At 31.7% G+C, this 13,196-nt stretch overlaps 4 protein-coding genes across 8 annotated transcripts; 3 read left to right on the forward strand and 1 right to left on the reverse strand.

Moving 5' to 3' along the window:
- Positions 1–22: 22 nt before the first annotated feature.
- LOC105222767 (broad-complex core protein isoforms 1/2/3/4/5) lies at positions 23–5,264 on the forward strand. Of its 2 annotated transcripts, none has more exons than XM_011200222.4 (5): positions 23–624; positions 715–1,264; positions 1,343–1,588; positions 1,654–1,779; positions 4,774–5,264. In XM_011200222.4, exons 1-5 carry the CDS (start codon positions 355–357, stop codon positions 4,998–5,000), a joined length of 1,419 nt encoding a protein of 472 aa, XP_011198524.1. In that variant the 5' UTR covers positions 23–354; the 3' UTR covers positions 5,001–5,264. The 2 variants fall into 2 exon arrangements, with proteins under 2 accessions (XP_011198524.1, XP_049317472.1); XM_049461515.1 differs by lacking the exon at positions 4,774–5,264 and adding an exon at positions 2,493–4,363 and having other exon boundaries at positions 24–624.
- Positions 5,265–5,268: 4 nt separating this feature from the next.
- LOC105222766 (serine hydroxymethyltransferase) lies at positions 5,269–9,456 on the reverse strand. Of its 4 annotated transcripts, none has more exons than XM_011200219.2 (3): positions 9,170–9,456; positions 5,948–6,809; positions 5,269–5,874 (listed from the first exon to the last, which is right to left on the reverse strand). In XM_011200219.2, exons 1-3 carry the CDS (start codon positions 9,377–9,379, stop codon positions 5,330–5,332), a joined length of 1,617 nt encoding a protein of 538 aa, XP_011198521.2. In that variant the 5' UTR covers positions 9,380–9,456; the 3' UTR covers positions 5,269–5,329. The 4 variants fall into 4 exon arrangements, with proteins under 4 accessions (XP_011198521.2, XP_011198523.2, XP_049317467.1 ...); XM_011200221.4 differs by lacking the exon at positions 9,170–9,456 and adding an exon at positions 7,488–7,640; XM_049461510.1 differs by lacking the exon at positions 9,170–9,456 and adding an exon at positions 7,372–7,398.
- Positions 9,457–9,878: 422 nt separating this feature from the next.
- On the forward strand, positions 9,879–11,225 carry LOC105222765 (uncharacterized). The gene is made up of 5 exons (XM_011200218.4): positions 9,879–10,107; positions 10,165–10,341; positions 10,412–10,600; positions 10,657–10,944; positions 11,002–11,225. The coding sequence occupies exons 1-5, from the start codon at positions 9,952–9,954 to the stop codon at positions 11,080–11,082; spliced, it is 891 nt and encodes a 296-aa protein (XP_011198520.1). The 5' UTR covers positions 9,879–9,951; the 3' UTR covers positions 11,083–11,225.
- Positions 11,226–11,572: 347 nt separating this feature from the next.
- LOC105222764 (26S proteasome regulatory subunit 8) lies at positions 11,573–13,127 on the forward strand. Its single transcript, XM_011200217.4, has 3 exons — positions 11,573–11,735; positions 11,802–11,943; positions 12,007–13,127. The coding sequence occupies exons 1-3, from the start codon at positions 11,718–11,720 to the stop codon at positions 13,059–13,061; spliced, it is 1,215 nt and encodes a 404-aa protein (XP_011198519.1). The 5' UTR covers positions 11,573–11,717; the 3' UTR covers positions 13,062–13,127.
- Positions 13,128–13,196: the final 69 nt, after the last annotated feature.

Genomic DNA, 13,196 nt, shown 5'->3' on the forward strand with positions numbered 1-13,196 from the left:
AATGTCAACCAAGCGTAGATAAAAAAATTTTCCTAATAGTTGGTCGACTGTCAAACCAGCAAAGTAAGAAAAATTACAATTTTTGGTATCAATTTTAAAGAAAACAAATTAATTAAGTTACACTCTATTATTAAAAGTTTATTAGACAGAAAGTTCGCCGTGTATGATATAAAAGTGAACCACATATATGCAAAATTAATCTGCTGACTATATATTTATGGTTTTGCACTAGCGTCAGGAGAGAGGGGTGCAAAAGCGCCAGCGCTAAAACCGCATTCAGTAAAATACTAAAAAATATTCAGTAGAAAATAACAATATTTTTGTTTTGTTATAAAATCGGCAATTAAATGAAGAATGGCTACTACACAGCAGTACTCGCTACGTTGGAACAATTATTTTCGACATTTGACATATGCTTTGGACAATCACCGCAACAACGATGATTTTGTTGACGTGAGTTTATGCTGTGATGGACGTAAAATCAAGGCACATAAAGTGGTGCTATCCTCCTGTAGCTCCTATTTCAAAGAAATATTCAGGGACAACCCGCACCCGCATCCAGTAATAATTTTTAAATTTATTAAATTCGAAGATCTCACCTCAATAATTGAGTTTATGTATCAGGTATGCCCAACATTAACATAATTTGACTTAATAACATGGCCGTGTTCGGACAACGTAAATTTGTAATAAAACATTTTTGGGTTTTATTAGGGGGAAGTGAATGTACAACAGGAAGCATTGCAATCATTTCTTCAAACCGCCGAATTACTTGCTGTGCAAGGTCTTACCGCAGAGGAGAAGGAGAAACCAAAATTGCCTCCGACGCCGATTATTGATGAACAAAAACTTATTAAAACCATCCCCAGTACTATTAGAGCCGTGAATGACGTAACGACTGCAACACAGACTACACCGCAAACAATCGAAATACCAACGGCAACTATTTTGCAGCAAACGCAGCCACAGCAACATACCGCTACACAGCATCATCATGTACAAACACAAATCCAGCATATTCAAGTGCAACATCAACCGCAACCCCATGTGCAAACCGTGCAAACTCAGGTGCAGCAACAGCAAACAACAACACATCAGCTGCAACATCATCAGCAGCAACAATTGCAACAAACTCATTTAGGTGCACTGCCTTCAACGAATACGATAAAGAAACGTAAAATGACTTTCTCAGATGATGATGATAACATATACACCACAGAAGGCGTTGATTACGGTGTCAAGGATGATTCTTCGATAGTCAAAAGTAAAAAGAAAAAATTTAATTATGTATTAAACATTTAAATCTTTAAATGCATATATTTATTAACCAATGAATTTTAAGCTGCGGAAATGACATTCCTACGAGGTACTGTAAAAATGGATATACCCGAATACATAGTTGGCGAAGTTGATGATAGTGAACAGTTGACTGACGGAAGTGCGCAGCATACATCACAAGACGGTGGCACGACGGGCACTCAAAATGTCACACAGTACACATCTGAATATGAAATTCTGACAGAATCAGAAATTGAGGAAAAATTTCATCAAGCTGATGCAGAAAACGCAGAAATAACAATCGAAATGGGTATTTAAAGTTAAAATATTCATGTAAATAATTAATTTTTTAAATCGGTTGTATTCTTTATATAGGGCGTCTTTTAAATCCAACAACGAGTACACCATCAACAACAACACCTCATACAACGTTAGATGAATCAGGTGGCAGTGTCACTAATGCTGTAGTAAAAATTGATAATAAAGGTGGCGCATCGGCAGGTATGTTAGAAAGTAATTTGATACTAAAAGTTAATTTTACTCAACTATGTTATATTCTTGATTATTGAATTGGGAATTTAATAAGTAATTATGTCCCTATATACATATGTGAAACTCATTCTGTTTAGGAACCGCTAAAGCTGCATTATTAGATAGATAATTGTGTTATTGTGGTAATTTTAAATATAAAAAAACGGTATATGTATTTGCTAACACAGTCGATTTAGAAAACCATAATGGATCAGAAATTATACATAGCAAAGAGAAGCTATAGCAGCATTTCCCAATCCCATACCATCCGTTATGTACATGTATGTTTTTGTAATGGATGTTTATTTATATTAAGTTCATATAGTGCCTCTTAGCTATTTTTTTTAGATATATTTAGAATTATTTTTTTAATTATAAACTTCAAAAATTAAGCTGACATTATTAGTTATAAAAACTACATACATAATATATTTCTGCTGTAAATTTGTGATCTAAATTTGTGTCTACTACGATGAATATGTCTCCAAATGTTACCATTTTCTTTTCATTCGTTTTTTTTTTCTGACAAAATATTTATACTTCATCGCAATTATATAAACTATTGGCGATTTACAATGCTAGATCACTAGCTTAAAATTATTCTAAATTATAAGACGTATGTAAAAAAAAACAAGTTTAGTTACTGTCAACATAATTTTTGTGCTATTTTTGTGTATTTTTAGATTTGCCAAATAATAAGTGGACAGAATGTCAATTTTGCAAAATGGTCATAACCACGGTTAATCTTTGGAGACATATTCGTACGCAACATACGCCTCAACCGCCCCGTAAATGCGAGCTATGCAACAAAAATTTCAAAAACAAATACAGTCTACGCGAGCACATACGAATTTCGCACGAACAAAAAATCACAGTGAAGTCAGAAAATTGATTGACAATATTTCATTTGCGTCGTTAAATTACCACACATGTTATTTCATAAATGAGTAACTTAGAAAATAACGTAAATAAAGGTAGAGCTCAGCAGCAAATTCCAAGCTCATTATGAAAATCGTTATTAACTGCAATCAAGAAAGGCAACTATAAACTACGATGTTAATTTATAATAATACCAGTGAGCAAAGCACATAAATACGTCCAAAAATATGAATAAAGTAATGGAACTACCAAAATGAAATTTAAATGAAAAATGCTAGAGATTTAACCTAAAAAGTGCAAAGTAGATTTATTTTAATTAAGCCAGTGTATTCCCATATCCAATTATTAGTTGCGCGTTTAATTTAATAAGCAATGGTCGATTGATTTTGTTAATGATTTTCTTAATTTTTTTTTTAATATAATACATTAACGAATGGTGTGCTGCGCTAACCCTAATTATTATTAAACACAAACAATTGTACATTTTTTTAAACAAATACGTTTACAATCGCTTCCTCTTCTGCTTCATTTAAACAAATAACTCTTTAAACAAATATTAATATTTTATAATTTCAAATATTTAAAGGCACATTTTTTCATCATGAAAACTCCGAGAAGATAATAATGGTTCATTTTTAATGTTAGAGCTCGGTTATTGTCTACTGTCAGGCACAAATCTCTCTATTCATAATATCTGCTTATTTTCTAATTCATTCGAAAAATCCTAGCAAATACGTATTTCGGCTAAAACTGATAACAATAAAGACACAAAAAAATGAAGTGAGGTAGATGTGTATATCGATGTATAAATTTAATAAATATCTATCATGTTTCAGTAATTGAATACAGATGTATGTATAAAGGATATGTATTACAATTTTTATAGGATATTTAGCGTAAATTAAAACTAAATCAGATTGGTATACATACATAATTATATAATGTAGATGTAGATTTACTTATAACTTAAAAGTGTATTGCGGACGAGAGGAATTAATTAATTTGAAATATTTGCAGAAATTAATATTTTTTGCCGATAAACTATATATATTAGGGTAATATGTAGAATAAATTCCAAAATTGAAATTTAAAAACTGTACAAAAAATACCTGTATTAAAATTTGAAGAAATGAGAAAATTAAAAATAGCGTGGAATATTTAAATACAGTTTTGGCTACCGGAAAATTTAGCTATAAAAAAGTAAGAAATTAGAAAATTTCCATATCTCGAGTCGATAAGTAACACTTATCATAATAGTACAATTTGCGGACAAAAAAAAAATAAGTATTTTGTATAAAATAACATGAATCAAAATTCACATTTAAATGTTTCATATTTTGTGTTTTCTTGACAGCCCACCCTAATTCTGTCAAACACATAATTTTCTTTAAAAAAAATAGTTGCAATTTCTGGGATTTATGATATTATCAAGAATATTTTTATAACACATCTCGATTATTAAGACACATTTAAATCATGAGGAAATTATTAAAACCTATAAAATTTATAAAAATAATTAAAACATGAAATTCAAGCAAAAACTTAAAACACACATATATAAATAAAAGTAATTGTAATATACTATATACTGAATATATTGTATGTATGTAATATTTATAAGCAGGATAGACTTTTATTATAATTTTCAAAAATATAAATGAATGTCGAAAAAATATGTATGCTTATCTTTTATATTATATGTGGGACTGAAAGTGCAACGATCAGCTCAATCAGATCAGCGCTATGCACTATTTTGATTGAATCAAATATTTATACCTGATTTGAAACCGTTCCTTTCGTCGACCCGTCATGTCGTTGTCAGTACTCAACATATTTTATTATAGCTTGGTTAGTGCTAATAAAATAATGTGAAGTCTTCATTACATCATAATTATATATGTCATTGCATTGTTTTGTTCTTGACAAAACATAAATGTTATGTACATATAGAAATTTATGGGAGAGTTTAGTATGTAAAAGGCTCCCCCTGACTAATAATAGATACCACATATTTAGATGCACAAGTTAATAAATTCTATCTAAATAGTTAAAGATTAATGCTTCTTTTATATTTTCACATTTCAGTGGAAGAGCAAAATTTAACATGTAAATTTTGTAAACGAAAATTACAATCGATGAATGCATTACGACGACATATAACTTCACGACACTCGGAAATTTCTGGAAAAGAACACGAGTGTACCATCTGTAGCAAGAGTTTCAAGACGAAATGGTCACTATCAACGCACAATTCACGCTTTCACAGAGATATGCGTGTAACAAAAGAATGCATTAAAATGGAATTCACTTAAGGCACATAACAGCACAACAGCTGATGCAACCATAATGAATTCCAACATTAGGTTTTATTGTTGTGAATGTTTGTAAATCCTTTAATTTTAATTATAGCCATAAAACACATACATGCATACATACATATATGTAAATTAAATTCATTATGATATTCATATGTAACTATTAACTTTATAATACATATATTGCTTTTTCGAAATAAATAATATTTGACTTTATAAAAAAAATTATGTATGTATGTAAATCGAAAATAGAAAAATAAACAAATAAGTATAAAAATAAAATGTTTATTTCACAAATCTAATTATACATACATGTGAAATATTATTTAATAAGCTGTAAGACCTGGTAGTGGAAATTTCGCACTGAACTCTTCAACAGCGCTACGCAGTTTACTCAGTTTCTCTGCAATCTCTTTATTTGATTTCAAGGTTTGCTTGAAATCCACCAATTTGGGGCCAGAAATTTTAGTTGTTTCAACACACAGTTTTAAAGCGCGATCTATGTAATCCACAACGACATCAATATCAGTCTCCACCAAGCCACGTGTAGTTAAAGCTGGTGTGCCAAGACGTAAGCCAGATGGATTCAGTGCAGATTTATCACCGGGTACGGTGTTTTTGTTACATGCAATATTCACTTCTTCTAAAATATATTCGGCTTTGGCTCCAGTCAAACCAACATTACGCAAGTCGAGTAGTACTAAATGAACATCAGTGCCACCTGTAGCAACATTGTAGCCTCGCTGTATCAAACCATCACAAAGACGACGGGCATTGGTAATCACTTGTCGCTGGTAGTCAGCAAACTCTGTAGTCTGCGCCTGTTTAAAAGCGGTGGCAATTCCAGCAATTGTGTTGTTGTGTGGTCCACCTATATATATTAGTTTTGAGTGATTATTGAATAATACACATACTTATCTACCTGAAATGATCAAGATATCTACCTTGTAAACCTGGGAACACTGCTCCATTGATGCGATCCTCTAAATCGTATGTCACTTTATCTCCATTTGGCAGAACTTTGCGTACACCCTTGCGATAGAAAATGACACCAGCACGTGGTCCACGCAATGTTTTGTGTGTTGTAGTGCTCACCACATCGGCATACTCAAATGGTGAGGGTATTAAACCAGCTGCCACTAAACCGGCAATATGTGCCATATCGGCAAAAAGATATGAATCATTTTGGTCACAGATTTTACGGAAGCGGGCATAGTCAAGGCAACGTGAGTAACAAGAAACACCGGCTATAATAACGCGAGGTCTGAAGAGTTTAGCATTCGCTTCCAATTGATCGTAATCGATAAGACCCGTACTTGCGTCCACCTTATATGGCATACTCTCGAAATATATCGATGTTGCTGAAATACGTTTATTAGCAGTCATGAAACCGTGTGTTAAATGACCGCCATCCGGCAAATCAAGACCCATTATACGATCGTGGGGTTGACAGAGGGCAGTGTATACGGCAAAGTTAGCTGGCGAACCCGAATAAGGCTGTACATTTACGCCCCATTCCTCTGGATTGAGACGAAATGCTTCCAGTGCACGTTTTTGTGCAAGTCGTTCTATTTCATCAATAAATTCATTTCCACCATAGTACCGCTTTCCAGGCATGCCTTCGGAGTACTTATTGTGCAGGCAAGAACTTAAGCATTCCAAAACAGATACGGATGTAAAATTCTCACTGGCAATCATTTCTAAGCCAACTGTTTGGCGTTTCTTTTCTGCCTTTATAATGGCGTATAGCTCAGGGTCACTCTCGCCCACACCTTCATTTAACAATTTAAGGTTTCCAGACATTTTCTAAAAAATAAATATTATTGTTAATATTTGGATAAAAAAAAGCATTAATGTAGAGATCAAATGCATTTATGTACATACATATGTATGCGTGTACGTACATATGTATTTATGTACATAAAAAAATAAAGCAAAATGAAAACATTTTGTAAAGTATTTAAAAAAAAATAAAAATTATTGCATTTTTATTACTTTTATACCTTTAAAAAATAAAAATAAATTTTGTAATGTTCCCGAGCTAAGACTCTGAATGCGTCGCTTGTTGTCGGCGATCGAACACTTAATAATTGGCAGAGTCTAATAAGTGTAATCGTATTACTTATTTCTCCTTTTAAGCTGATAATAAACTCGTAGGAAAAATAACAAAGTAATATGTATTCGGGTCACAGGTTACAGATTTCTGACGTACATACATATAATGATAAAGTAACGATTGTGCTGATATGTATTATACATATGCTCGTATCTGGGTTCAAATGAAAATGATATTTTTAAAATATGGTCGCGTGGTAATAGCAAGCCTCTCCATAAACATGTTTTTGTTTCTAAATGATTCTTTACTTACATATATATACATATTTATATACATACGACACATCACATAATTACATATTATGTTATAGATCACTGATAATACAAGTATCATTCAATTTATATTAAATTGTACAAAACAGGACTTACTCGCAAAAAATAATCACCTTGTCAACAGCTTGAAATATTGAATATTACTGACATAAAAATTTAGTTTACAGTACAAGTTGAACCGTTGTTAATAATTTGCCTATCACGTATATATGTAAGTGAGAAAATGCACATGGAAGTGTTTGTATTATTAAATAAAATAAAATAAACATCAAGTGTAAAAGGGTAAGTTTTTACAAAGTACACTCAATCTTTAAATCTTCGCATATTTAAAACTTAATAAATAATTCTAATAAAGATAAAGGTATTGTTATGAAAGTAGATGCACTTTAATTATTTTTGGAGTACTAGTAGGGATATTCTTAAGATACTTAGTAAATAAATTCTGAGTGGATACTTAGAGATATCTAGACATTACAATTTTATTAAAAGAAAAAAAAACAGAAGACACGTTAACTTCGGTTGCACCAAATACCATTCACGCGTTTAAGTTTTCTTACAAGAATTTGATTCAGATCGGTAATCGGCGATTGTAGCGATGCCTGGGATAATAAGCTCCGTCGAAGTTCGTATAAATATGTATATTGACAAATAAACATGAACTTAATTTTGATCGTTTATATGCTGACAAATAAGCATCTTTTTGTGGAGAAAAAGACGCGTGCAAAATTTCAGAACGATATCTCAAAAACTTTACCCAATTTTATAAGCATTCGGCGTTTCGTTCTGGGTGTTACGAACTTCATGGCAAACTAAATATGGGTACAAAAAGCAATAATTGCAGTTGTCGGCAAATTACATTTAGTTGATAGACTATGTGGGTTTTTATGCTATGTACATATAGAAATTTAAATTTTTAGCATTGACAATACACCCAAATACACACGAACGCCTTAGCTGCATGCGTTAAATACATAGACATATGTATATACATATATATATACATACATTATTTTGTAACTTGCAATATTTATACATATGTACATATGTATATTAAACACATTACAACTTGAAGACAAGTTCAAAATTTTATATGAGGGTAATGTTCGTTAATTTCAGATTTTATTAACTAATACTCTCAATAACATATCAGAAATTATAAGCTGATGGCTTAACCGCTAGTGCTATATATATATATTAATTGTAATTGTATTTAATTACCTTTTCAATTTATAATAATAATAATAATAACATATCAGAAACCCAAGAGTGATGTAGAGACCGGAACAAGTTTATATTACCAATCATTAAATCATTGAGCGAAGCTCGTTAAGCAAATACATCTCTTGATCATAATGAGGTGACACACGTATTACCTGTTACATATCTACATATGTATATTATCTACTGTAAACTTTACAGTAAGGGTTTTTTGTCTGCGAAAGCACTCAATTTTATTAAGATTACATACGATCAATGTTAGGAGCTTTAGACATATATATATATATATATATTCATATGTACATAAATTATCAGTTTATCTATTTACTTATTTTTTTTTTAATCTTTTATCACATTAAAAAAAATTACAGTTTATAGGTGTGCGCACCTCCATGTGCCTTCAGATTTCTTTTATCATAAACACCAAAAAAACACAAGGAAAGAAATCCCGCATGCGTTGTCGAATTGAAAAGGTGCCGGTATAACAAACCATATAGTATACTTTTGATGTATTTGCTGTAGTGTTTGGAAATTTAGTTCATAATAATATTAATACTTACAGTAGAATAATTTGCCGCAAAAACGCCAAATCTTGACCTTTCTTTTTCCAATTGTTTATTATACAAAAAATGTGATCTTGTTGGAGCCGTATTAGCAATTGAAGCTTGAGGAACAAAACGCTGATATATCGCTTTACTGCCGGCGTTAGATAATTGAGTTCGCTTGCTCAGCGTGTAGATGGCACGAGGTGTAATATTTTGTACTTGCATTTTCGCCTAAAACTTGACTCTAAATTTACCACACATTCAAAGATGTATGTCTTCAGCCGACCGTCGATTTCCAAATACTGAAAAAATAAAAATTTTAAAAGATCCATTGATAGTAAATGCTAGACTAATAACAGGGGGTCATTGATAACCTTTGACATAAAGTGATAACAGTATTTTGGCTAAAACTGATAAAGACTTGGAAAGGCTTGAATAATGTGATAAATATTCTTTGCCATATTTTTAAAATTGCGTACAAATAATTTAATATCACAATAACATTTATAAGGAAAATACAAAACAAAAATACTTTATACGTTAATCATATTATTTTCCATTAAAAATTTTTATATAGCATTTATTTAAGAAAAGTATAAAAAACTGCAGACTTTCGTAGATGAAAAATTATAGGCAACGAATATATGAATGCGTTTTGACATGCTGTGAAGAAAAATTTATCGATAACTGTAAATTCAGGATTTACCAAATGTTTTTTTACAGTTATCATTTATTATCTCATCACTATCATAAAGTAAAATTGGTTTTTCATTGATTTCGAAAATTACGCGCCGCATATGAATATGGATATATTAAATCCACAAGAAAACGACGGTATAGGTCTGATAATAGAACCTGGATATACATGGAATGAAATGCGTGAGCACGTAATGAATTCTTGTTTAAAAAAAAAGTTTCACATCATTTTAGACGGAGATCCCAAAACAGATGAAGTATGTCATATTTATAGTTTACTTGTATGTATATATCTATAAAATTTGTTATTGTAGGTGTACAGAAAAATACTGGATTTGTTAAACTCCGAATTGAACTTAGATGAAATAACCAGCCTTTTCGTTATTGTTGGCACTCTTTACTTTATTGAAGCGACACCTCTAAACATGGAATGGCGCACACAGCTTTTGCAAAGAACATTTAACTACACAGACACATTAAGCCCAATGCACGTAAGAAATAGTTATGCGGTTAAAAAATTTGAATTTACAAGTTCTTTGCATTTTTTCCAATTATTTTTAGCTTCATTTAGCGACGAAACGACTTTGGACCAGTCTAAAAAAGAAGGAGACAGACGTGTTCAATATACTTGAACTTTGTAATCAAATGGTTATCATAAGTGAAACAGCTAGAGCTATTTCTATTTGTCTTATGTGGACCATACTCTCTGAAATAACAGAAACTCCCAGCGAAATGTATTGTTTCAGACAGGTAAGAATATTTATATGTACATATGATATTATGAAAAAGTAAAAATTTGTTTATAGTTCATGAAGTTACTGGAAATGCTAAATAATATAGAAAATGAGACACTGCAGGAAGAGGAAAATACTAAAATTGTTTACATTTTAGTACGTGTTTTAAGTTATCTTATAAATGTCATTCTCTGTGATGCTCAAAATGAGGATATTATTAAAGCCGGCTACCGCATGTACTTTAAATACACTTCTTCATTTTTAAAGCAACTTTTAAATTGGTGCGAAAACTTTAAAAAGACTATAGATTCCTGCCCTAAACCAAAGCAAATTCAAACTGATTGGGATCTCCGTATGATGGTAGGATAATACATTGCAAATTTACTACAATCGGAAATTATATATTTTATTTTGCAGATTACTGAGCACATCAGCTTTAATATCATTAATGTTCTTCAAGATCGAATAGAACAGATGAGTGCACCGGATTATACCTAAGATAAATTTAAGTTAGAAGTTTTACATAATTCAGCTAATGTACATGTATAATTTTTTAAATACTATATGTTTTTATATTGAAACTACATTTAATGTATTACACACGAAAATGAAATGAAAATAAATTAAATGTTATTAATAAAGTTTTGTCAATTAAAACGTTGTATAAACGTACTATATGAGCCTGTGCGATTGTAAGCTCTAATATTTTTCACTAATAAATTAGTAAACATTTGTCTGCAAATCGCGATGAGTGCATGTCGATTTTGAGGCAATATCGATATACACTAAATGATAAGACTTTCAGAACCCTACAAAATGAATCTAATTGTCTTTATTATTTACGCCGAATGTGAATACAGTACACATAATTTTTTGTTTTTAACTTCTTATCTAACATTTCAGTTTGTCTATTCACTTTGAATTTATTAGCTATTCTTAAATCGATAAATTGATATTCAATCGAAATTTATGTTGCAATTAGACATTAGTATCAACTCTGTGTACTTCGAAATTCGACATTCGAAAACACAATGACAATTTCCTCTAGTGAAGCTTTTGCATAGTCATTTTTATCAAAAACATTTGCGAGACATTATTTCATTAAATTAAGTTCTTAAATAAAATATTCCGCGATGACCGTCACAAATCGGGTAAGTTATTTTCTTTACTAAATAAAAATTTATCTATATACTTTCTATAACTAAATAATATCACAGATGGAAATCGACGCCGCTCTGAAAGGTGAAGGATTCCGTTCTTACTATATTCAGAAGATAGAAGAATTGCAATTAATTGTTGCTGAAAAGAGTCAAAATTTGCGACGTTTGCAAGCTCAGCGCAATGAGCTCAATGCAAAAGGTAATTGTCCTATAAAGCAGAAATGTATACTTTGTTTTAATTGTTTTTTTTTCACACATTTAGTACGTATGCTGCGTGAGGAGCTTCAGTTATTACAAGAACAAGGCAGTTATGTTGGCGAAGTCGTGAAACCAATGGATAAAAAGAAAGTGTTGGTAAAAGTGCATCCAGAGGGCAAATTTGTAGTTGACATTGATAAAAATATTGATATCAATGATGTCACTCCCAACTGCCGTGTAGCCCTTAGAAACGAAAGCTATACTCTACATAAAATTCTACCAAATAAAGTTGACCCATTGGTATCTCTTATGATGGTTGAAAAAGTCCCTGACTCTACCTATGAAATGGTTGGTGGATTAGACAAGCAAATTAAAGAAATCAAGGAAGTTATTGAATTACCGGTGAAGCATCCAGAATTGTTCGACGCATTAGGTATAGCTCAGCCAAAGGGTGTACTACTATATGGGCCACCTGGTACAGGAAAAACTCTTTTGGCCCGTGCAGTGGCTCATCACACCGAATGTACATTTATCCGAGTATCTGGGTCGGAGTTGGTGCAAAAGTTTATTGGCGAAGGTTCACGTATGGTTCGTGAACTTTTCGTAATGGCACGAGAGCACGCTCCTTCTATTATTTTCATGGATGAAATTGATTCAATTGGTTCCTCAAGAATCGAATCTGGTTCTGGCGGTGACTCCGAAGTACAAAGGACAATGTTGGAGTTGCTTAATCAATTGGACGGTTTCGAAGCTACAAAAAATATTAAAGTTATCATGGCAACCAATCGCATTGATATTCTGGATCCAGCTCTTCTAAGACCAGGCCGCATTGATCGTAAGATTGAATTCCCTCCACCAAACGAAGAAGCACGTTTGGATATTTTGAAAATTCATTCTAGAAAAATGAACTTAACCAGAGGCATAAATTTACGCAAAATAGCTGAATTAATGCCGGGAGCATCGGGTGCTGAAGTGAAAGGTGTCTGTACAGAAGCGGGTATGTATGCCTTACGTGAACGGCGTGTACATGTCACGCAAGAAGACTTTGAAATGGCCGTTGCGAAAGTAATGCAAAAGGATTCGGAAAAGAACATGTCGATCAAAAAGTTGTGGAAGTAAAATTTAAAAAACGAGAAATAATTAAAAATTGTATTTCAAATATAGAATTTATAAAAAAAAACTAAATTCCAAATCATTGTTCTTGTATTAAGGGTTCAAAAGTACGTTATAATTTAAGTTTATTTTGGGGACAGC

Source organism: Bactrocera dorsalis, unplaced genomic scaffold (assembly GCF_023373825.1).
Source record: "Bactrocera dorsalis isolate Fly_Bdor unplaced genomic scaffold, ASM2337382v1 BdCtg047, whole genome shotgun sequence".
Lineage (NCBI taxonomy): Eukaryota > Metazoa > Arthropoda > Insecta > Diptera > Tephritidae > Bactrocera > Bactrocera dorsalis.